Source organism: Egretta garzetta, unplaced genomic scaffold (assembly GCF_000687185.1).
Source record: "Egretta garzetta isolate BGI_Z169 unplaced genomic scaffold, ASM68718v1 scaffold62, whole genome shotgun sequence".
In the NCBI taxonomy this organism is placed as follows: domain Eukaryota; kingdom Metazoa; phylum Chordata; class Aves; order Pelecaniformes; family Ardeidae; genus Egretta; species Egretta garzetta.
Window position 1 is genome coordinate 2,603,356 of NW_009258947.1, and position 26,035 is coordinate 2,629,390.

The 26,035-nt window shown below is 38.0% G+C and overlaps 1 protein-coding gene across 1 annotated transcript in view; it reads left to right on the forward strand.

The window, feature by feature from the left end:
• SNTG2 (syntrophin gamma 2) overlaps window positions 1-26,035 on the forward strand; it is a 185,131-nt gene that overhangs the window by 64,249 nt on the left and 94,847 nt on the right. The window contains exons 9-10 of the mRNA XM_035889921.1: window positions 14,554-14,641; window positions 22,802-22,893. Of these exons, the coding sequence (XP_035745814.1) occupies window positions 14,554-14,641; window positions 22,802-22,893 (180 nt within the window). The remainder of the gene's footprint in view (window positions 1-14,553; window positions 14,642-22,801; window positions 22,894-26,035) is intronic.

The window sequence follows — 26,035 nt, forward strand, 5'->3', positions numbered from 1 at the left end:
CCTTGAATACTGTGTTCAGTTTTGGGCCCCTCACTACAAGAAAGATGTTGCATTGCTGGAACATGTCCAGAGGAGAGCAACCAAGCTGGTGAGGGGTCTGGAACACAAGTTATACAAGGAGCGGCTGAGGGAAGTGGGGTTATTATGGGTAGCCTCCATCTGGCAGCCTTCTCCTCATCCATTTTTACCTGTTTGCCAGTCTTGCTCATCAGGGGGGAGCAGGTACACTTTCTTTAACCTTCCTTTTCTGGCTGACCTACCTGTAGAAGCTCTTACTATTATTCTTTGCATCCCTTGCCAAGTTCAGCTTCAGCTGTGCCTTGGCCTTCCTGACCCCATCCCTACATAACTGGGCAGCATCCCTATACTATTCCCAGGATTTCTGTCCCTGCTTCCACTGCCTGTGCATTTCCTTTTTCCCCTGTGGTTTGACCAGCAGGTCTTGACTCATCCATGCCTGTCTCTTGCCTTCCGTTCCTGATTTCTTACACCTCGGGACTGCAACCTCTTGCATGCTATGGAAATTGTCCTTAAAGATCTGCCAGGTCCGTTCTGCTCCCTTTTCCCTGAGGGCAGTTTCCCAAGGGGTCCTACTGACTAACTCATTGAAGAGCTTTCCTAAACTTCGGGGTCCTAAATTTACTCTTTACCTGGCCCATATCCCTCAGGACTGTGAAGGGGAAAATGGTGGAGATTTCTCAATAACAACTTGGCAGGGCTATGCTTTGAAATAACTCAGGGGGGTCCATCCATACAGGTACCTGCCGAGTCACCCTTTATTTTTTCCAAAGTATTTTTTATGTGAAATGCTTTTAATCTTTTGAAGATAGTTTGAGCATTCTCTGAATTTTCTTCTTAGGTAGTTTCATAGTTGTTTCCTCAAAAAATTTAAAATAAAAAGGGGGTTGAATAGAACAAAGCCAAAACCTTTAGCATATTGTATTTTTTGCTGTAGCTGATTTCCAACACTGACCTACATTGTCATTGGATATTGGAAAATAAATTTAGAGGTTTTTACCTATCAACTTTTCTATGACTAGTTTCTGTGTATGAAATATGATTTATTTAGTTTGTGACTAGGTGTATTGTCTTCCCAAAATGTTGCTGTTAGCATTATTTCTTTAAAAGGTCAATTTGGGGCATGGAATAAAGGGATCATATCTTGACCAGCATAAGTTTTTGATGTGCTCCGGCTAAGAGGCTGTCTCCAGTTACACACAGACTTATGAACAGAAACAACATGGGTAGAGTCCCTCAGCCCTAAATATTATTGAGAGGGAATTTGCTGAAATGATCTCAGACCCTGACCGCTTGCTTTCCCCATTATTAGGAGACACGCATTTTGGATCAGCCAAAGCAAGGCATGTAGATTTGTAAGTCACTTTCAAACACAATGCAGTTTTCAGATACAGCTGTATGAGAAAATGCAATATTTCTTTAAATAAGCTTTCATGAAGAAACTCTTTAACCATGAAACATTAAATAAGTTTCTGTTTCATTAAAGCACTGTATTATATTTTTAGGACTAGAGAGACGAAACCAAAAAACATATCAAAATTCTGAAGATTTTACTTTCTTAATTTCATCCTGGTAGTTCTCACAGAGTTCCTTTATCTTCGTGTCAGCCAGTCCCAAAAGAATGCTTTAGTCATCTATTACGTGGACAGCAAATACCTGTTACGGTGAGTAGATAGCTGCTCAACAGCTGTGTGCATCAAGGAACTGATGCAGGAACTGGAAGAAGTGAACAAACTCTTTTGGGGGAGCATTTATTAATGGGTTTAATGTAGTTGTTTTCATTAGTTAAGACCATGTATTTTAGAAAATGTTCTGCTGCTATGTAGGTGGGTAGTAACAGAAAGAGGGGAAAAAAAATATTAATAGCAAGAATGCTAATTTGTGACATTAGAGTGCAGGGGGGAAGTTCTGCTTTTCCTGGTCTTCCTATTCTTTCAGTTACCCTATAGAATTTTTCTCATCTATTTTCTTGGGGATTTGGTCATAGTAGAACAGCAGCCCTGTTATCATGACAGTGAGACAAATAATTAAAAAGTGGTTTTCACCTTGCTTAGATGAAAAAGATCTGAGTTTAATTTCATTTCTCCAGGTGCTAATTTGTCATAAGTATTCTCTATCCCGGTACTGCATAAAAATAAAGCTACATAAAATCAACAAGGTATAGTATAACTTCAAAATTTTGTGGGATGTACAATTCAATCCCACTGTTTCCAGATGCTCTAAGAAATGTGATTATTTCATCACTGAGTGCACCTGGAAGCATTCCTCATTACAAAGAAGGTTATAGTATACTTTTGGTCTCCAGTGTCTTTTACATGCAAATGATAAAGCTCACGTGCTTTAAAACACATTCTTTGCCATTTAAATTTGCACCCTTTTGCACCTTTATCATGCTTTTGTAAAGGATAGCAAAATTTCAGAGAAATATTTTAAAAAAATGGAGTAACACGTTATGGTACCTCTGTTAAATGTATACTTAAAAATATGACATAATTTTTGTAATTTACTTGTGGCAATCGACTTTCTTTCAAGCTCTAAACATGTTAAGAAAGCATCCACAGTTAAGTAGTTCGGATTTCAGTACTACTATTTTACCCCCCATCTATTTCACAATCACTTATTTCCATGGGTCACAGAAGCAGCAAGTGCTCTGGTGTTGTGCATCATTTTTGAGCACAAAAGCAGAATTACTATAATTAAAACGATGGAAGAATTCAGCTACCTGGCACAAAGGAGCTATAGGAAGAATCATAGCCTTTGTTAAGTTATGGATACAAAATGTAGCACTTCTTAGACAAAGCACACAGAGAGTGCGGCTGGACAGCTACAATTTTAAGCAGTAATTCCTAAAGGTAAAAGGAGATAAGATTTTTAAAAATCTGTGCCTCTTTTAACCCTTTTCATTTTATAGTTATTTAATTTATAAACATTGGAAGACCTACAAAGGATTTATAACAAATTATACTAGCCTCTTTAGTCATAAATGAAGGGAGTCTTTCTTCCATGTCTTCCTCCCACCTTTATAAAACTGAGCACTATGGAAGGACACCAAATATTTAAGCTGAAGGAGAGCATTGGAATAAGAACAAACAGGTGTAAATTATCCATGGATAAATCTGGAGGGTCTTCGAAAGGGCTGGTAGGAAAAGAAAGTACATGGTTTTGAAATAGGACTTGATAGATTTATCAACAGTGCTGTATGATGTCCCTTTTTATCCCTGACCATTGCTAGGAAGACCTGTCCACTCTTGCTTCCTTTGACCCTTACATCTGTGCACAAACTAGTCTATGTCTTCCATTTTGGTCACTCTGCTTGGTTTCCACTCTGATTGAGCTAGCTTCTCTGAAGCTGTGTCCTCTCTTTCTCATTTCTTCCTCTCCCACCTTCCTTTGCCTATCTAAACAACTTTTTTGTGCTTTTGACTAATTCACTGCCTTATATTGGGTGACCCTCCATATTTCGTCAGGGCATAAAGAGCTGTGGAGCACTAAATACTCTAGCTCAATGTTATTAAGAGGACCATGCTGCAAGCTAATAACGACTTAGCATACACCCTTGTGATACTGAATAGATTAATTAAATAAATTTGTTTGTAAAATATTAGACTTAAACTCAGTTATTTTGCATTTTGTAAATTTCCTGAAATGGTGAGGAAAATGTAAGTTATATAGAGGACTTACACCCACATAAAACTAACTCATTAATAAGTTTGTATTTCTGATCACAAAGAAAACTAATAAACTCCTTTGAGATTAATGTATGAGCATACAGTACAATATATAAGCATTGTTTCTCTTCAAAAAGTCATTGAATCAAAAGGAGTGTGATCTAAACAAGGGAACCCGTTTTACAGCTGTCACTAATTTTTACAGGTACATTGGTTCAGCCACTGAATTGGGGCTGGATGATGGCACCTACTCTTGTTCCTTATTCTAGATAGCAGATAAAACACTTTTTGTGCAGGAGTGTATTCATACACTTCATATGGCAAATAAGCTAGCACATTGCATCAAAACTATTAAAGAACTGGATCGGGAAATCAAAAGGTTTTTTACTATTGTTGTTTTCTGTCTAGTATAGTATTAGACAGCAGAAAGTATAATAGAAGAAAGTATAGCCCTGTATTTGAACAAATATTGCTCTAGCTGCAATCAGTACTCTGGGGGAAGAGAAACTGATTCTCAGAAGACTGTAACATTTCAGTGAGATTTGTGTGATGTTCTCCTCATCAACTGGAATGATTTTTTCCAGAACAGGCAATATGTAGTATTGAATAAAGGAATATACTTTAGGGTGACATGTGCTGAATAAATACTAGCCTGTACAGTAGCAAATTGCAAGGAATCATGGGCTGGGGTCCTGAGATAGTGTGCAGAAAGTTCAGGTATGGGACTTTGCCTAACACAAATTTCTTTCTAATGCACACTGAATATTGCAGATGATCTGCTGTTTTATGGTGATAGTAGCACTTTCATGCTTGGCAAACTGTGGAAACAAAACCATTAAAGGTTGACATACAGGAGTACTATTACTATGAAATAGAGCTGAATTTTGTCCATAGGTATTCCTATTATCCTGTTATGTTCTTCTACATGCTGTAAGAATTTTGGTGTGAAAGAGGAATGTTTTTTTTTTTATTTTCTAGGTGCCCCAGGTATTTAACCTCGAAATGGTGAATATACAGATGATTACAAATGTATTCTATGCTTGATCCAAAGTGAAGGGCAGTCTGTGGATCTGATCAGTCCATAGGTCTAGGACTTCTATCTTGTACTTACTTCAGCAGAGAATGTGTAGACACCAAAAGGAGTTCTCGGTTCTTCTTACACTAACATGTCTGTGAAACGTCTATTAGACTAGGAAGACTTAGTACAAAAGCGTCATTGTGGAAAAGTTTGCTGTAAGAAAAGGAAGTAGTGCTCAAATTGTCAATAATTTCTAAACCAGAGAATGCAGCCTAGGACCTGCTGGCTTTAATAACTTCAAAAGCTTCTGGTTTAGCTTTTGCACTTGGTAGCACAAGACAGCCTTCAATTAATATTGTCTATCGTTCAACTGAAATTACTTTCATCATCATTTCATACCATTGCTAGTGGACGATGGCAGGTTTTCTGACTGATAGCTCTCCTCAGAGGCACTTCTAGTCAGATAAAATCTTTTCTGAGAACTCTGCAAGTATGTTATGAATACAAGCAAACACTGACAAAGAAAATTGGAACAGTAGTGGCTACATGAAAACCTGCATTTTGTCTTTTTAGTTCAATCTGTGCCAACTGGAGTTTGTATAAACACAACCACTTAACTATCATCTAGAAATATTTTCAAATATATTTGAAGAATATGAACCTGCAGGGATAGACTGCTTCAATTTGTTTGCTTGAAAAGGGCTGCATTTGGGATAGAAATATTTGCATTTCTACAGATTCTGATTCCACTTAAACATACACATTTCCAATCACAGTCAGTCAGATATGCGTATGTGTATTTTAACTAGAAGTGGCACTTTGATACTGACATACCAGATGCGTCAGTAATGATTCAATAAAGTTTCAATCCAAGAATTGTATGTTTGTTTTCTGGTAATTTGGCCATTTCTGTCTGTTGAGATTTTTTGAGATCTGGGATAATTATTTCTTCTTACAAGTACTGTATTAACAGTAGATGAGCAATAAAACATACTGCTTATTCTAAAATTATGAGTTCTGTGGCTTTGAACTCTTTTCAATTATAGCCCATTGATAACTGACCTGAATTTCCAGAGACAAGTCCCTGTAATGCTCTGACATTCTTGGAATTCTTTGAAGGATGGCAGAATTACTTTCTCAGGGATGGGTCTTCATGCTTCAGGTAATAGTTAGCCTTAAGCGAATTTATTTAAATTTCCATTGCTTCAGGGAACAGCTGATTTTGCTCAGAATGTATTTTCCAGTGCACAATATGTATCATGTCTTTCATATATCAGACGTGTGTAAGCATTGTTTTGAAGTGAAACACAGACTAAAGTGTGTAATTAATTAGAAAAAAAGTGTACAAAATAATGAAAAAAACATTTAAATAATTTCCTTTTTGTTTGTAATTCCTGGTAATTATATCATATAGGAGCAGTGTTATTTGTTTAAATGAATAATGAAGCTTTGTGGTTAAAAACACCTTTTACTGTATTTGTAAGCAAAAATAAGAGAAAAATGCTAACTGAGTGAACTAAGAGAAATTGCAGTTTAATTGAAATCTGTGAAAATTTCCATAAGCTGCATTGTCTTGATAGGTAGGTAATATATAATATTTTCATCATCATTTCATACCATTGCTAGTGGACGATGGCAGGTATATATAATATAATAGGGAGGTAGATATATAATATAATAGGGAGGGGACATTTTTAATGTGACAATTAGTAGGACTTTGTTTCTCAAAGAATAGTATGTTTTATTTTTTAATGGGAAGATGCAGATTCTCTACTGTTTCAGTGCCCAGTCTGGGACATACATACCAATTGCTGTTACATATCCACCATGACGGGGACTCCTCAGATATTCATCCAGCTGAAGGGACTGATTGGCAAGACGTGAATGGTAGCAAATCCATGTGAATATATTAGGAGAAAAAAAACGAAAACCAAGCACAAGGAGAAATGGGAAAAGCACCGGTCCCTCTTCTGCTCTACTTTTCTGTGTGTTTGTCTCCACTTAATACCTTTTCTGCCTCTGAATTTATATCTTATTCTTTGACAATCAAAAGACTTCATGCCTTCTCTTAGTGTATAGTGCAGTTCTACTATACTTGGTAGTTTTTTATATAACTCTAGCCATAGAGGGAGCTGTTCCTTCTGACCTGTGGTGAAAGCTTGCTGTGAACACCAGTTCCTTAGGAAGCACAAGAATGTAATGAGAAAGCCCCTAGATTGTAGCTAGGAGTGGAGCAGCAGTGTGATTTGGGTGCAGAGCTCATGTGTGTGCCAGAAATCTCGTTCACAGAGGTCTAAATGTTTCACCTACTTACTGACACCTGTCCCAGTAAGATATACCTGACAAAATACACATGCAGCCCAAGCTGGAGAATTGCTGCCTGCCTACCAAAGATCTTTCTTTTCTGTCTTCCTGTTGTTTCTTCTGAAGTGTAAAATCTCTGCATTTTATTCAAGAAAATTGATCACTTCAGGAAGATTTTCCAGTCTCTTCTACCTCTGATCAGTAACTGTATAGCAAGCCCAGTTCAGTGGTATGCAAGTGCTGGTTTTAACTATGAAGTTTGCATGGGGCTCATAATTTAATAATCTGTATTACTCATTCATAATAATATAAAATATATGTGTTGGCTTGTTGAAAACCCATTCCCAATAAGGGCCATCTTTCCCTTTGTTACCCTGCAGTTAACTTTCCTGTGTCTGCAGTCATGCCATCATTCTGGATCACTTTGGAAGTGATCGTTAATAGCATCCTTGGAAAATTCAGCAGTATTCTCTGTATTTTTCTGAGTAATTAGAAAATTTTGACGTGTCCATACTTGTATGGTGCTGGTCAGCTCTGTCTCTTTTTTGCTGTTTGAGGGCTTTACATTTCAGTAGAGGGATGAGAGTACAATAATTTTATCGATGGGTGGTATCAGTAACAAGTGCAGTACTGTGTCATTATTATTGCTATGTTGTAGCAGTGACAACATTCTGGATGGAAACTACTTCATAAAAATAATTTTTTACTTCACCACTTTTCTCCCATGCTTTGTCTCACCTTTAAAATTTTAGTTCATTAAAATGAAGACTGTATTATATATTTGCAAAATGACAGGTAAAATAAAATTTCTCAAAATTGTAGTAATGTAAGCATTCATCTAATGATCAGATAAAAATTGTAGAATAAACAACAGAGGTAAGAGTCCACTAATTAATCAGTCATGGTAATGATTACCTACTTTATAGCTTTTCTTATGTGTATCTGTATGTTTGGGTATATACCTATTTTCTGCAGGCTACTGATGGCTTTCTGAAATTGTTAATTACAATATTCCAAGGCTCAGTTTGCAGAAAAGGAAGAGAACTCGATCCACTTACAAAGACAGGTTACAGAAGATTACAGTAAGGATCTGTCACAAAACTACTTTTTCATATCATAATAGGAACAGACCAGAGTGAAACAGAAATATGTTTTTCTTTTAAATATATACTCTTCTTTAAATATAGAATCTTCAGCATTTCTGCTGGGGCCTCAGGCAGAAAGTAGACAAGGACATGTTCCTGGGCTGCCAGATCCTCATAGTTCACCACCAGACTCTCTCTGTTCTTCCCCTTCTTCCTCCTCTTCGAGGAGCCCCTTGGTCCCCAGGAGCCCTTCAGACTCATCCTCGAAGGGGGGCAGGTCCCAGCTGGGGCTGGACCTGAAGGCATCACCCCAGCGTGAGCTGCGCACGGGGCTGGTGGCCACTGCCTGTGACTCAGAGAAGTCCATCATCACCGCCGCCTCTTCCTGCCCAGCCGGATTCCGGATATATATATATATATATGCGTATTATCTTCTGGTAGTCATATAGAAACCTAATCATTTAAGCAAATTATTCATCACAATCTGAGGAAATAAACCCACAAGATGCTACTAATATGTATGGCATGGACAGATTTTCAAAAAAGGAGTGGGTTGACTCTTTAGCAATATTATACCAAGCTGCATAATTCATTCTGTGATTTGCTCAATGACTATGAAAGCTACAGATCTCTTCAGGCACATACACCAATGTCAAAGAATAGTACTGGTAAAGCAAAGAAGTATAAGGAAAAGTTATCTGAATCATCATATATAATTATGCAGGATATCTATGATATATTTCTGTAAAAATAATTTTAGTTCTAATTATAGGATAAGATACCTAAGTGAAAACGGAAAGACTGGAAGAGTGTTGCAAGTCACTGCAGAATTAATAAATTGACTGTCATTTCCCTAGCGTATTTGTATAAATTGTTCAGACACAAATGCTTATTTTGGAATAGCCAATTAAGCACTAAGGCAAAGAGTACTGTTCATTGAATACTGCAAATCTAAGGAAGATGAGAATCAGAAGTATGTATTGGAAACCACTTCATAACTGACCACTGGAAAAGAGACAAGTGTCAAGAAATCATTATTTCATAAACTAACTTAATTCTGCTTCATGCTTTTCCAATACTGTTTGCAATCCAATTTTAATTGTATAAACTTTTTTTTTTAAAGCCACTTTTCTTCCCTTGTCATTTTAAAGACTACTTGTACTCTGAGGTCTCTGTTTTTCAGCCATCTTCCTCGCCTACTTATAGTCATAAAAGCAGGATATTAGATTTTTCAGTTCTACTTATATGGGTTGAGCTGAAGCCATCAAGTTTCCAAAAAGCTTCCAAACATGCTTTAGTCTAAGAGGCATTTTAAGTATTAAGTACTATTGTTCCTTTTTCATTCTGAGAGTTTAAGAATTTTTAAAAACTTTTAGTTCTCTAGGTTTCATTGGGTTTTTTACTATTATATGTTATGATCTAATTCTCTGCATATGTTTTAAAACAACTTCTTGGTTGTTTGCCTGCTGCATTACAGGCTTGTACATCATCTTCCACCCAGGTACTTGTCAAGCCCAAGATTTGCACTTCATGTGAATTTCAAGTCGTTTATTTACAAAATGCATCTACTTCAAGATCAGACATTCATCAGGAGATTCAGTTCCTTTCACTTCAGAATTTTGCTTCAGACTTTTAGTCTGGGTTAGGTGTTTAATCTTAAATTTTCATCTATAGATGCAAGATAGGTTTCATTTCATTTAACTTCAGATATTTAAAGTGTCAGGCTATCATTTAGGCTCTTCTTATTTAGCGATAGACACCTGCAGGTGATGATTCTTTTTTATCCTGAGATCTTTACTGATTTCTAGAAAAAATATTGACAAATACTTTAGAGTTTAATCTTTTGAATGGCCAAAGTTAAATGATGTGACTTCTGCCGTCCTTCAGATCTTAGCTAAAGGGTCATATGGGTGAATTCATTCATCAAAGTCATTCTTCTTTTCAATTTTAATTGCTGTTACAGTTCTGATCTATAACAAGACAGAAACAGATTCAAACAGCCAAAACCCTGTCTAAACTCTGAGCAGTGTGACTATTAATGATCAGGTATGTTTGAATGTTTAGAGCAAGCCACAGTTAAACACGAGGGAGCAGAATTTTAAAAGCATTCACATCACCAATGAATTGTGCCGTTGACTTGCCTGCCTGAGCTAGGTACATAGGATTTCCCTAAAATTGGTGTTGCACAGTAAAAATGAGGCAACAAAGGTCATTTGGTTTTCATAAAATATGTCATAACTCTGGACTGTAGTTAGCTAACTGAGATCTAGAAACTCTGTTCTGTTCTTGAGAAATGCACGTGAAAAGCATAATAAACCCTCCTTGATGAATACACTTAGGTATATGCAAAATCTGCAAATTAGAGCCAGCGTGAAAAGCAAGCATTTCCTTTGATGCCCTTTTCTCCTTCATACATATGAGCACACAAGTAAGTGCATACAGCATACAGTTAGCTGCAGTAAATGTACTTAATCAACTATTTAAAAAAAACACTTTTACAATTCTCCTTTCCTATTAATACTACAGTAAGGCAACAGTGCAACAGTGAATGTTACTCCAAAGCTACTGGTTTTGTCTTTTTGGACTTAGTGGACTTGTGCAAAAGCTTCAGCACCAGAGAGCAGTGCATTAGTTAGTGACCTTCTATACTGTTAATACCTTCTTGTGAGCACTGGAATTGATTTTTTTTTTGTCGTAGTATGTATGTGGTTCAATGCTACCAACTCTTCAGACACTGCCTAAGAATACAAAGTAGCTCCAGGAGAGTATGATACAGTATGAGTATCTTTTAAGATATTACTTCTTGGTAATTTTAAACCAAAGCATTAATATTAGAGTTCTTTCCTTTTCAAAATAACATTTGAAATAAAAATCGTATTTCACCCTGTGCAGCAGTTTTAATCTACTCTTTTGTCTTATTCCACACATTTTTTGGATTGAATATATCTTCGTAATATTTGACTGAGATCTTCCAAAAGTACATTAGGCAGTAAATATGTCATGCTGTCTCCTCTCATCTCTTGACAAATATAAATGTTTGGTGCAAACAATCTTTGCTTAATTAAGAGGAAACATAGTTCTTATGCTGTGTTTGAAAGTTTTCTTCAAAATGTTTCTATGTTTTAGGAAGTTAAATTTTTTCCTTGTTATTCCAAAGTCACTACACTACACCATAAGCTTAAGTCAGCATTACTAATATATTTAGCACACAACGACAAGTAAAATGATATCACAAGATACAGCAGTATTCGATAACGCCGTCTTGTATTTTTTGCCAACTCTGACCTCCTCCTACCCTGATAGTGACTTTCTGACATTTTTTCTGTGGAAGGGAACACAGTGGGTGTCCTTTTCCCTTCCTACTGTATCACCTTTTTGGCATTGTTGCACCCAGGCTGGATTCACTGAACCTAGACTACATGGGTAGCATTGCTGTACTTCTTCCTTTATTTTTTTTATATTTTTCTTTTTTTAAACTTTCTCAAATCTGTGGTGGTGGGTCAGCCTTAGCCAGCAGGCAAATGGCCACATAGCCATATCACTCTTCCTCCTCAATAGGAGAGGGGGAGAAAAATGGATGAAAAAGCTCGTTGGTCAAGTTACAGACAGGGAGATTGCTTACCAATTACCATCACAGGCAAAATAGACTTGGGGAAAATTAATTCATTTTATTGCCAATTAAAATAGATTTGGGTAGTGAGAAACAGAGGCAAAAAAAATTGAACCAACAGCTTCTTCTCACCCCTTTTCTGAGGCTCAACTTCACTCCTTCATTTAAAAGTGTTTGATGTAGTTGTGAAGGCTCCATTGCAATGTAGTTCAGCATAAATAGTGCAAACTCATTAGGTGGTGTGGCTGGGCTAGGAGGAAAACACCAATTCATTTCAAGGCCTAATGCAGATATTAATGAAGTTTGGGAAGACAAATTCATCAACCCAAGACTGAAAAGTGACTGCAGTCTAATTTAAACATATGCAAGGATATACTGACAGTTTCTTCAATTTTTATCATAGACCTTTTTTATCTCTAGATCAGTTGATATAGAGATATCCATATATATGAAATACATACAAATTTTAGTAGAGATGTCTGAACTATGTTTTCACATATGGTCCAATATGACTATTATACGAGTCTGTTTCAGCTTTTGACCAAAGCAAGCATGACCTGTATATGTGTGTGTGTATATGTATAGATATGTGTGTATATATATATATGTAGCTCAGCTATGTATGGCAGAATGACAGTGAAGGTCTATAAGACGTGCTTTTTTTTAGATCCATTCAACTAATTCTGGATGTATTCCAGAACAGAACTATATTCAGGAGTATTCATTCTGAATCTTGTTGGTGCATCCAAATATTATGTGATGATAGATCTGTTTAAATACCCTAATAAAGTATTGCTTTCAAGGAATGGTTTATGTGAGTTGACATAGGTTTCATGAGTTTCTGAGAATTTTGTGCAAAGTAGCTAGTCAAAATGCACAAAACATTTTGTTGTAATATTCTAATTCTATTCTGGTTTAATTTAGTTTAAATAAATTTAAACTATTGAGCTTTACCTCACTTAAAGATAACCTAGAACTTATGATTAAAGACAACGTAGAAATCCAGAATCTTTAAATCATGTGCTAAATTTAAAACAAAGCATCCAGTTACTGCAGAATTTCAGAAATATTTAAGAATAATATGATAGCTGAATCTTGACTAAAAGTTTTTCATATGTTAGTCTATTTTAATATCTATAAAATAGATCTTTATATATATCAAATAGGTTGTTATAAATGTATCTTATATATTGTGTATGTACAAGAGTTTGCAGATAAAGGGAAGAACTATCTTTGTAAGAGTAGGTAGGAGTAGCAGAGGTACCAATCATCTTCAGTCCTTAGAAAGTGATAAATAATGTCTAAAATATTGCAGGAAATAAGGTGGAGGATTTCAGGAGACATAGTTGTTCTTATACATTAGAATTCAAGACACATTGATTTGCTTTGCAGTCCTGACACACTCTTGTAGAACCTTAAAGAAACATTCTAATTTTGCTGTGCTTTAGTTCCTGGTTATTCCTACTGTGATCATCCTGAGAGGGTTTAGACGTAAATCAAAGATCATTATGGTTTTTTCCACAGTGTTTTTTTCCACAGTGAGACCTCAGGTTCTCTTGTAGTCAGTTGTCCACAAAATCTTTGACTTGAGTAGAAGACCTCATATCAGAGTACTGGGGGTGAGTAATAGCACTAGCTGTTGTATTTTTGGTAGTAAATAATTTAAATGTGGATTGAGCCTGTGAAAAACAAAGTTAAAATGCTTAAGTAGAGAACAAGAAGAGCAGAGCAATGGGGCCCTGGGGGAGGGGGGATTCTGTCCATCAGGAAAGAAGAACTTGAATGGAAATACAGGTCCTTTCTGGGAAACTTGCTTAAGCTGCACTGGTGAAAGCATTATTTTGGGTGCACAAGAGGAAGAGTTACAATGTTTGAGGTAATCCTGCATCTCATGATGTTGGCCAGTTTGGTGTCGTGCTAAAATAGTGGTCTAAAGCAACACAAGCACCAGCTTCCTCCAACTACAACATTAGACCAGTGGATACATCTACAGGAGTTGGTTGGCTGTGATTAGTTACTTTTCTGCTTGATACACGCATGCTGTGGTTGTGCTCAGATTAGAGGCCACAGGTGTTAGCATCTGTTTCTGACAAACAAGATCAGGGCTGCAGACCCTGCGTGCAGGCCACAAACAAACCAAATGCAGTATCTGTTTCCTGAGTATCATGGATATGAAACTGGGAAATACTTCTGCCCTGTAATAGGGATTGAGTTCCGTCAAAGATCTTATTTGAAGTTCAACATTCAAAAAATCTGCTTACGCAGTAGTGTGCTACACCTTTAATTAAATTCTGATGTTTTAATACATGTGTCTATACACATATGTGTGTGTATATGTGTTCCCTTCTGGTTAGGTACTTACAGATAATGAAGACAGTCGCAAAAACCAAGACTATATTTGAAACAGAGAAATGTGCATAATGTGTCACCTAAATTAATCAAACCAAATACTTAGGATCTAGATATGTATGATGTATTAATATATGTTTATGTGTCTATTTGTGTGTACACACACAGTTAATATATTACATCTACATAAACACATTTCACTAATACCCTATGCCAGTTTTATAAAATGCATTTGTTTGTAGAAGTTGTGTTCAGCTGGTATATAAAATCAGGTTGCCCACCATATTATTTATTCAGGTTATTCCGTTGATCCAAGAGTCCAATACTCTTACCCGTTGTTGGTGTGGCTTGACCCTCAAGATATTATTCATTCCCAGTCAGAAATGTTCATACTGAGTTTCTTGCAGATCAACAGAGATGTTGATTTCATTGTTAAGTAATGTGCTTTTCATGACTGGTGGTTCTATGGTTTAAAGTAGCTGTTATTTGTCACACTGACAGGTGCACCTACTGCGAAATGCTGGCGATGAAGTTACCATCACTGTTCAGTACCTCAGGGAAGCTCCATCATTTTTAAAGCTCCCATTAGGTAAGAGGAAATTAACGGATAGGAGTAATTTGTTTTCCTCTTTGCAGTATTCTCATAATAAGATGACAGTGACAGAAATAGGAATTCAGTCCTTGAGTGTTTTACAGGAAGAAATAGAAAATTGTGTGTGTGCTTTATTGCTTAACATATAAGAATCCAATGCATACTGCATGACTGCTTCTGTATGGTTTATGCAAAATAAAACTGAAAACCTCATTAAAATGCAGTACAATCATGGGTGATATCTGAAAGTTTTTCTGCAAAAGCTTTGCCTGAATACAATGAAATAGTGTTTACAAACGTTTGAACCGTACATTCACACTGAAAGGCATTTTCAGGACACTTACAAAACAAATGGATAACATTAATTGTGCATACTTCATAAATTACTTCAATATTTTGATCATTTTTGTCAGAGAGCAGAATTATGATGTGACAACTGAGTAGTTTAAGAGTAGCAATAGTAAGTTGTTCAAGAGCAATGCAGATGAGGGGGATTTTTGGTTCTTCGGGTTAGCAAATATAAATAAGATAGTCACTTGAAATCAGTGTTGCAAGTAGAAAAGTGTACATATCAACTAACTTAATCAGACTAAATTATTTTGCACCAGTTTTATCTTACATATGATTCTGGGGTAACCCCAGTATCAGTACAGGCTGGGGGAAGAAAGAGGGACTTGGGGGTGCTGGTGGATGAAAAGCTGGACATGAGCCAGCAATGTGCTCTGGCAGCCCAGAAGGCCAACCGTACTCTGGGCTGCATCAGGAGAAGCGTGGCCAGCAGGTCGAGGGAGGTGATTCTGCCCCTCTACTCTGCTCTGGTGAGACCTCACCTGTAATACTGCATCCAGCTCTGGAGCCCTCAGCACAAGAAGGACATGGACCTGTTGGAGTGGGTCCAGAGGAGGGCTACAAAAATGACCCGAGGGCTGGAGCACCTCTCCTATGAGGACAGGCTGAGAGAGTTGGGCTTGTTCAGCCTGGAGAAAAGAAGGCTGTGTGGAGACCTGATTGTGGCCTTTCAGTACCTAAAGGGGGTCTATAGGAAAGATGGGGAAAATCTTTTTAGTAGGGCCAGCTGTGACAGGACAAGGGGTAATGGTTTTAAACTGAAGTAGGGTAGGTCTAGACTGGATATAAGGAAGACATTCTTTACAATGAGGGTGGTAAAACACTGGAACAGGTTGCCCAGAGATGTAGTGGAGGCCCCATCCCTGGAAGCATTCAAGGCCAGGTTGGATAGGGCTCTGAGCAACCTGATCTGGTTAGCAGTGTCCCTGCTCACTGCAGGGGGGTTGGCCTAGATGATCTCTAGGGGTCCCTTCCAACCCAAAACATTCTATGATTCTATCATTCTCTTTCCAAATTAAGCAAAACGGATTTAAAATGTCTTGTTTGGGTGATTTAGGTAAGTTGGGCTCAACCATGTACTTGTTTTCTTGATTTCAGCAGAATCATAGGTCTCATAGGTCTAGCTCTCATCATAGTATCCTTTCATCTAGATTCTTAAACTTATTAAAAACAAACTTGACAGGCCTGCACTAAGTGGAACTATACATTTAATGCTAAAACCTTTATTTCAGTTCTTACTGCATATCATTTCCATTTGAAAATTGAGTCTAAATTTGCAGAAATGTTACATTTATATTTGCAGATCTTTGTCTGATCAATGTTCCTTATAACACAACTTCAGGTTTTCTATCCTAGGTCATCAGACAACTATAGACTAATATCTATAATGCCTGGGATGACTGCATCCAAGCTTAGATGTGACTTTGGCAAGCTAGCAGGGTCTTACCAGTAGTTTCTTTGTTGTAGACCATATTCATTTGTGGCTATGACAGTTCTACTAGCAATTTTACCTCATCTTGTTGACTGACTTCATATGCACACTTGGACTCTATTACTCGTGGTTGGTTAACCTTGGCTAAGAACCAAACTCCCACCCAGCCTCTCTCTTGCTATCCCACCTCACGCAGAAAAGGGGGAGAAAATAGCAAGAAAAAGCTCTTGGGTCAAGATAGAGACAGGGAGATTGCTTATTAATTATCATCATGGGCAAAATAAACTCAACTTGCAGAAACTTGGTTAAATGTATTTCATATTAAAATAGATTCAGGCAGTGAGAAACAAAGACAAATAAACTGAAACACACACACACACACACACACACACGCCTTTTCCCAGGCTGAACTTCATTCCCGACTCCTCTGCCTGACTCCTCCGCCTCCTCTGCAAGTGGTGCAGGGGGATTGCAAATGAGGGGTTGGGGTCAGTGCACAGCATTTCCTCTCTGACTTTTTCCTTCTCACACCTTCCCACCAGCTGCAGTCCTTTACAAACTGCTCTAGCATGAGTTCTCTCCATGGGCTGAAGTTCTTTGGGAAAAATCTGCTCCAGCCTGTGTCCGCCACAGGCTGGAGCTTCTTTCAGGGCACATCCACCTGCTCCAGCATGGGGTCCTCCATGGGCTGCAGGTGGGTATCTGCTCTGACCTGGTCCTCCATGGCCTGCAGGGGAATCTGCTCCAACGCCTGGAGCACCTCCTCCCTCTCATTCTTCAGTGACCTTGAGGTTCACATGATATTTTCTCACACTTTTTTCCTCACTCCTCTCTCCACTGTTTAGCATTTTGCCCTTTCTTAAACAGTTTCCCAGAGACGCTACCAGCTTGGCTGAGGGGCTCTAGCTGTACCCTGCAGTGTGTCCGTTGGATCTGGCTGGAACCGACTGTGTCCAGCACAGGGAAGCACCTGACCATCTCCCACCCCTGGAGCCACCCCGCCACCCAAGACCTTGCCACTTACACCCAGTACACTCTCTGTGTGAGACAGCTGCCACCTTCCCAAGGAATTCATGCAGGACCAGGAATATTGATGCCCTCTTGGTACATCATGGGAGAGAAGAGGAACTTGGCTGACTCCTACATTGCCTTTCTCACCAGGAGGCACTGCAGCTATTCCTGTCTGGGAAGCTGACATCATGGCAAAGTGCTGTGTCTGGAAAGAGAAAGGAGTGATTAGCAGGGAGACCAGACCATCTTCTCTCTCCATGTCACCAGAGGTGCGTGCAAACTTCTATAGGTAAATAGCCTCCATGAACACTCAAATCAGGAGCTTTAATCTTCCAAAAACCTCCATTCTCTTTCAAAGGGTCTGTTCCATGACCTGTGGCCAGCTAGCACCATTTGGAGTCTGTCCCTGATTACTGTTGTTCAAAGAAAACCTGTTTGCCATTTTATACAAGCTATTACAGACTATCAACAAGCACAGCAGAGCAGCAATGCTTCTGAAATGAAGGAGGCATCTTGGAGACAAACTGCTCATTTGGGGCAGCTTATGAGACCTGCATCCTTTACTCAGAGCATGATAAATCTTTGGCAAGCATTATACTACCCTGCCCAGTCCCATGTATGATCCCATGCCTTCAGTCATATAGCACATGCTCAGCAAAAGGACTTGCTAAGTATGATCAAACAGCTGAGGAACTTAATTACCCTTTGTCTGAACTGAACCTGGACCTCAGCACAGAGCTCACCTGCTTCTCTCCAGGATGTTCTGTGGAGCCATCCAATACAAGCTGATAGCAAGCTCAGTGAGTGAGATTATCTTTGGTAACTGACTTGACATAAATACTCATTCTCATGGTAATGAAATAAGCAAATAATGTGTAGAAGTTTATGGAAAAAGGATCTGGTTTAGGGCCATACACTGAAGTTAAGAAGAATAGTAGTGGTGGGACAAAGCACCCCATTTCAAGAAGAGCTTTTCACGAGCCCATGCACAAAAGGTAATTCCAGTCATGAAGCATCAGTGACACATATAACAAGCTAAGTACCAATTCTACTATGCAATAAAGGACTTCCCAGCTCACACTGCAGGCAAGATTTAAGTGCATACATGCATAAATCTGAAGTATCTTTGCCTTTGCTAGCATCCCAGAAGATTCAGGCACATGGTCCCCTACCTTCAAGCATTCAGTCAGATCAGCTGCTGTTCTGGCAGTTTTAGTACTGTGGTGTGTTCCCTTTAAATGCAACTGTACTGTCTCATCCTATTAACCAGTATTATTACTATTTCTTGTAAGTACATCATCAGAAGTAACATCTGCCCCCTCTTCTTTCCCCACATTTTTCTGGTTACTTCACTCTTTCATGCGTTGTGAACAACAAATACAGGATTCGGTATGGGTTTAGACATGGATACTGGTTAACTGGCACTTAAGGACGAGACAAGGACTGCTTGTTTCTGTGTTTGGAGGAGGCCCTAACCCAGGGTGCTATGCCAGTATTGATCTTTGTCTCTTTCACAGCTACTTGGGACTCTTGGCCCTTACTAGACTATTATGAGACCGTCCATAATAGTAAAATAAATTATGGAAGCAAATATTCTCTGCTACAGGAATTTGATCAGCAGTTTTATAAAATATTGCAGAATGCTTGGCATGATTTTGCATGTGGCAAATACTTCTTTCTCAAAAAACTATCAGTCCTGAATCATAACTTAGCATGACCAGTAGGGTCATTAACTGTCTGCTTCAGTGGTTTGTCTGGCTCCATGGCTGGGATGATTCCTCATCCCATGGCCTGTGGTTTGCTCTAAGGTCACTGTCAGCTAGAGAGAGGATAGATTTGTATTTCTGGAAACCCAAAAAAAAAGAATTTTGGTTTTTTGGAGCTAGGTCAGGAAGTTATTAGTGGCTATGATGGTTATTTGTTAGCCTGTTACAAAACAATTATGGCATCAGCTCTTGGGTATTGTCATTAAGGATTCTCTGGAGCTAAGTCCGTTACCCATCCCAGAGTTGAGCAGGGCTTGTAGGACCCTTTTAGATAAGATTCACTGCTTCTGGGAAGACTCTTCAGGACATTTTATACTAAAACACACTCTCTTCAGAATTTTTCATTTTGATAGTTATAACAAATTATCAGAATATTCTGAAGTTGCAAAGCTTGAAGTGTAATTAAAAATCACCAGAAGTGCTTCCTTTGATTTTAACCTTGTGGTTATTCTGGAATGGGCTTTTTGTCTATTGGAGGTTGTCTATGACATAATTAGCAAGTTAGATAAATGAGATTTTATTTATATACAAGAGGTCTCCATTATCATTTGGCAATGTTGATCATAAGACAAATTGTAAAGGATAAAAACATGTCGGCTACTTGCCGTACATTGATCTGCTGTCCTGCATTTTGGGAGTTTTGTTATTTAGAAATTTAGTGTAATTCACTGACTGAAGTAAACAACCACCAGTTGATTGGACTCTACCAGAACTGTAATAGAGACCTTTCCAGGTCTAGCAAGCATAATGGTTTTAAAGTTAAAAATAAAATCCAGGCTGTAGTAGAATACCTAACTTTTTAAATTGAAAAATTTCAGTGATTCTGTCAAAAAGACTATAAAAGGATTTATAAACCTGTACCACTGCAAATGAGTTCTTGCTTTCGGTTTCGTGTCAGATAGATAGCTTGGTGATTTCCTGAGTTACTGCTAGCTCCGCAAAATCCCCTGTGATCCTTGCAAAGTTTCTTTCCCTCACCTCAGAGTTCTGCCTGTCTTTTTCTTGCTACCCCCAGGGGCGTCTCAGTCTCTTTTGTGAACTGCAGACTCCTATATCCTTGTGCTCTCTCTCTCTCTCTCCCTCTGACCCCTTCTCTCCTTACAGTGGTTTAAGTGTTTTTTTCTCTGAGCATACTCAGCTATTGCTCAAACAAAGATCAGGCAAAGATCTTCTCCTCTCCCACAGGACCCTTCCTGACCCAGCCTTCTCAAGAGAACAAAAATGCCAGCTGAGAACAAGCAAATTAAACAGGTGAAGCCTGTCATAGTGTAGGTTTGCATTTCTCATAGGCTGGCTGTCTAACTATGATTTGGGTGGGGTAAGAGGCAGCTAGGCAATCATGATGCTGGAAATATCACAACATACCAAGTACCATTTTTCTGGCATCAGAACCCATCAGGATACTGTATTGTGTTCATGGAGGGGGGTGTTACCTGTAGCAGATGTTTTGTTTTACGTAAACACTTTGTTCTGATAGACTCTCTCAAACTAATGTTCCAGAGTTAGGACTGGTACCTAACACTTGATTTGGAGTCTCATCTACTCGGGCAAGGGCTACAGCAGCAGATAATACAGGACTTACTTTGTGTTAGTATATTTTGTGTCATGTATGTCATGTGTGTGTACATACTGTGTTTTGTTCTAAGAACAGGGAGGAAAGACTACCTGATTCCTCTAGGGCTGCCATGTGGGGAGGCAAACAGAGCTCCCTGCAGAAACAAAAGCTCTTCACCTTCCATGGAAGCAGTTGAGCATATACAGTGGGAGCTTCTAAAATGCTGAATGAGGCCATGAAGGACTAGTCCATGAGTGAGGCAAAACAGAGAGTGAGCAAACTAAACAACTTGTGAATATGCTTGCAATCAAGTGGTGGAGGTGACGTAGCCTGAGTGAGGCTGTGTAGTTTGTTGTGACTCAGAAAACCAGAGAAATCTGCTGAACTGAAAAGAAAATCTGCAGGGACACTGTGGGAGGAGGGAAATTTGTTCCTTAACCTTTTGTTCTTAGCTTTCCCATGCAATAGGTGTCAGTTTTCTCTACTTTAAAAAAAAAAAAAAATCTAATGTAGTATTTTGTATTATGGTAAAACCTGGATTTAGAGATTTGAAAATACCCAAATTCATGTCTTTTGATATGCTCATATTGCTGAAGAGTTGGCAAATTCCACTTTAAGAATTTGATTGACTCATGGACCTTTCATAGTTGTCTACTGCTAGACAAAGTGGCATTCCCCAACATGCAGACTCTTCAGTAGAGAATTTAATGCCAACTTTTTCATTTCTTTATTTTTATTTAAAAAAAAATAAATATTATCTTCTGTTCCAGCAAGTCACTTTGGTCATCTGTGAGTCTGAACATAGATTTTTGTGGTCTGCTGTACAAAAGAAGCCAGCTACTGAAGTCAGCACTTGGGTTAGACCCATACAAGCAAAGCATAATGGTCCCTTCTGCTGGCATCATCTAACACTGTACAGAAAGGACTCCAAATGCTGAAACTTCAGAATTCAGGGTATAATTCTGAGACCTCAGCACTTACCTGACAGAGATTTGTTATGGAGAAAATGAGCTTTTGTTGAATTAAGTTCCGTTTTACTAAATCTTCCAGGTACGTGGAGTAGTTACATACAAAAATTTATGACTAAGAGTGACTTTTTGACTTTTGTGATGTTAGCCTCGACAGACCTATTAATGTGAAATGATTTACAGGCAATTTCAGGTGACTTCTTCAAATGGAAAAATGAGTTTTCAGTGATGATTAATATAACGCTGTGAAATTGATTTTATGTGCTTTATTGATAAGACCAAGTGCTGTCTGACAGTAGTTGTATATTATTGGTACTACCTGTTAATATTTTACATTTAAGCAAAAATTATACACTGGTGTGACTTTGTGCTGTTTCCATTGCTGTATGTTGCAAAAGTATTAAGCTTTCCTAGAGTCACTTTAACTACTAAGGCAGGGTCATGGTGCATAACTGCTAAAGGAAGAGATATCTTGAAGAATATAACTGTGTAATCTTAATATATTAACATAGTATCAACATTTCTCAGTGACTGTTTGCTTTTAATTTCTCAGTTTGAGAAGGTGCATCATTTTTGAAAGTAATTGGCATTTTAAGAAAAAGATATATCCATTAATAAAGTGTATGTATGTGTACAGTTAGTACTTGCCTGAGATTTTCTTATTAGCTTTGTTTATATAAATACAGTCCATGGTTATACTCTAAGGTGAGACTTTCAACACTCAGTAGGAGATGTATTCATTAAATTAATGGTATTTGTGTAACTGAATTTCCTTCTTGGTTTTGGATATCTCATTCTTAATAAAAAAGGCATAATCCTGCAAATGGTTAAGCATGCAAGTAGTTTCCATGAGCACAGCCTCTATAAAATGACATCTAGCTATCTTTTTCTTTCTAGACAGAAAGTAGAGCATATGGCCATTTTATTGGCTGTCATTCTAAAATGCAAGTAGTACTGCTGGATTGGTTTGGTGATTTATATTAGAAATTCTTCCTGTTTTACAGCTGAAATAGATATTGCCTGATGTATAAATATATTTTTAACATAAGCAATTATTTTTGATTATATGATTTCCAGGTTCCCCTGGACCATCCAGTGATCACAGCAGTGGAGCTTCATCACCTCTCTTTGACAGTGGCTTACATTTAAATGGAAACTCAACTAACACTGTAAGCAAATGAATAATAAATACATGGTGTAAGCTGTGTAAATTCTTTTCCCATTCAGAACTTCAAAATGCTAGGGTAGGACTGTAAGACTACCTTCTTTTTTTTTTTTTTTTTCTATTGTTTGTTTGATTGATTTTAATTGCATATACTGTAAAATTCTGTTCTTACAAAGTAGCCAACATGGGGCCCTGGGCTGCTAGGTTCTTACTCTGAGGCAACTGAGAAGTTTGTAGGAGTGAGCACACTAAGATTCAATCATTGTTTAGGCATGAATTCCTGTGAACTTTTGTCATACTTTGTTGAATTGTAGTATTGTACTATTGAACTTAGTCCAGCTACAGATGCTGATATTTACATGGAATTCAGAACATAATGTAAAGTGAATTATTGAAGCAAACTTTTGTGATAGGAAAGAAAGTGAGAAAAGGAGAAAGAAATAAAATGGGAAAGCAGACTTAGGGTAAAAAAAGGTCCGATTCCTTAATCCAGAGGATATTCAGGGTTTTTTTTCTGCAATGAACAGCTATGATTGAATTAATTGCAGCATTGTAGGGGAAAAAAAAATTCCTTTCTCCAGGAAAAATACTAGTCACCAAAGCCAAAGAAGATAGGATGTCTTAGTAGGTGTCAATGTTGCTCTTTTAAAAATGAATATTGAGGATGTAAATACTGGCTGTACAAGGGCACGGACCTTCATGCTCAAAACTTGTTTATCTTCTAAGAAATTGCAGCTGTAGTCTTTCAGTTGGATATTAAATTTTACAGAAGAAATGCCTAGTGAATGGAGTGAAGGCTTCTCCTCTCCTCTGTTTTTCCTTTTCTTTCCTCAGCCAGAGATGTCAGTGTCTGCTGCTTACTGTACTTCTCCCAAGCGTTGTACTTTTTTGAGCACAGTCTCTCTAAACTAATCCTTAAGACTTGTTTTCATCTGATAAATACAAGTATATTATATACATTTGATAAATAGATAGAAATATGCTTTTCTGTGCTGATACCAGCCCCTCAGTGCTTGGTGTCCAATCTGAGCATAGATACAGAAGGTGTCATGTTTATTTGTTTTTAATGATCCAGATAATTATTACCTTTATTTACTTTTTATTGTTGTCTTACTAAAGAACCCCAATCTGTCTTCAGGGTCCAGCATTCTGCAATGCCTGTCTACCAGGTGCTCTGCAGACAAACAAAGTCCATTCTGCAAAGACCTTACATTGTAGGAAGAGGGCTGTGGTCAGATGATTGCCTGTGATTGCATTCACATGTTTTAGTAAATTAATGTCTAATAAGTGCTAGAATGAGTGTGCCCTAATAACTTTCAATAATCATTATGACTGTACTGTGGGAATTGCACCCTTTGAATTCTGCGTATTATAAAAGCATAAATAAGTGGCTTGGAGTTTTGTAGACTTGTAACAGAGTTCAATTTGGAGTTCGTTTCATAGAATCATAGAATGGTTTGGGTTGGAAGGGACCTTTAGAGGTCATCTAGTCCAACCCCCCTGCAGCGAGCAGGGACACCATTAACCAGATCAGGTTGCTCAGAGCTCCGTCCAACCTGGCCTTGAATGTTCCCTTGAATGCAACGTAGCACACAAAAGACTCTGTATATGTATATAAGTGGAAAACCAGGAAGTAAATAAAAGGGGAATGCTAAGGTACTTGCTTTTTTACGGCACTTAATTTTTCTGAAGCTTGACATAAAGTCACATGAGGAGCTATGTAGGCACCAGACACTATGACCTAGAAGTGAAATAAAGCTAAACAATCTACCCTATATCCAGCCTAGTAAAAAACTCATGATCTCCCTTCATAGGAAACAAAATGAAAAATCTCCAGATTTCTATTGTGAAATGCAAAAGCAAGGTTCTAAAATAGTCTGAGCAGGAGGGACTGGCTTTTGAGATGGTCCACTGGAGGTGCGTGGTCAAACTTTTGTCAAGTGAAGCTGTGAGCGTAACTGAGCTGTGATCAGATCTTCAGAAGCGGTTATAAATATGTTTCAACTACCAGCTAGTGAGTGCTTCTACTTTTTTAAATTAGATATTTTCATTTTTATGGTAAAGGATGAGTAGGACTGACATTTCCTATAATGATATTGCCCAGTAAGGCTCAGGATATTTAAATCCCCTTTTAATGTGACCTTGGTAGGGGAGATCTGACTCACTTTGAATATTGTGTCTTGCGAGTTTGTGTTGAACAATCTAACCACAGTCAGATCCATGCCATATTAGAGAATGAACATATATTTATGAGTGGAAATGGTGCTCCAAAAAGCGCTCAATGTAAAGGCCAGGACAGGAATGAGAGGTGAGGAATTACCATTACGCCAGTTTTACCAAGTTGTCATTCTGCATGTCTGTTCTGAAAAACAATAACATAGGGGTGCTTGAGCTAATGCTGTACTCAGGCTGTAGCATTCACGTGACACAATAGAACATGTGGTCGTGATACTAGCTTGTATCATATAGACGGTAGTTTAACCATGTTAACATCAAGCTGCTTCTGCGTAATATTATACCATTTTCAGTTCTGGTGCTAGGTTGCCTCTGTTAGATATATCTTTATCATCTCTGCTGTGAAGCATCTGTTATATGTGACGTGATATCATCTTCAGGATTTATATACATCCTCCCTATGATATCAGAGCAGTTTGCAGTATAGCACTTTAACAGGGTTCTCCAGAACACAGAGAAATGAGCTGAAGTGCTCTTTTCACACCTAAGTATTTTGTGCTAGGGCACTGTGACAGATACCATAGGGATTGGTAGGGGCTGATACATTCATCTGTATCTTGTAAGTGGTTTATGAAACAATGCGAAGTTTCAGAGGGGAACATAAAACATTCAGAAGAGGTGGTCTCTAGGGTAGTGATTACAGGTTGTTTACCTGAAGGATTCTAACTACAAAACAAGGAAGCAAATACCATAGAGGTATTCTCCTAGATATCCAAATATCCTAGATGTCCAGGCCAGCTCTCTGGAGAAACTGGGGGTGAAAAATTCCTGTTTAAGACACCATTGAATAATATAATAGTTACAATGCAAAGGGAGAATGTGGTAGGTTTTCATTTGTTTGAAAATCCAGCTTCCCTGAGTTGTCTAAAAGTGATGTTCTAATAAATGAAGTGAGACTACAGTAAATCATG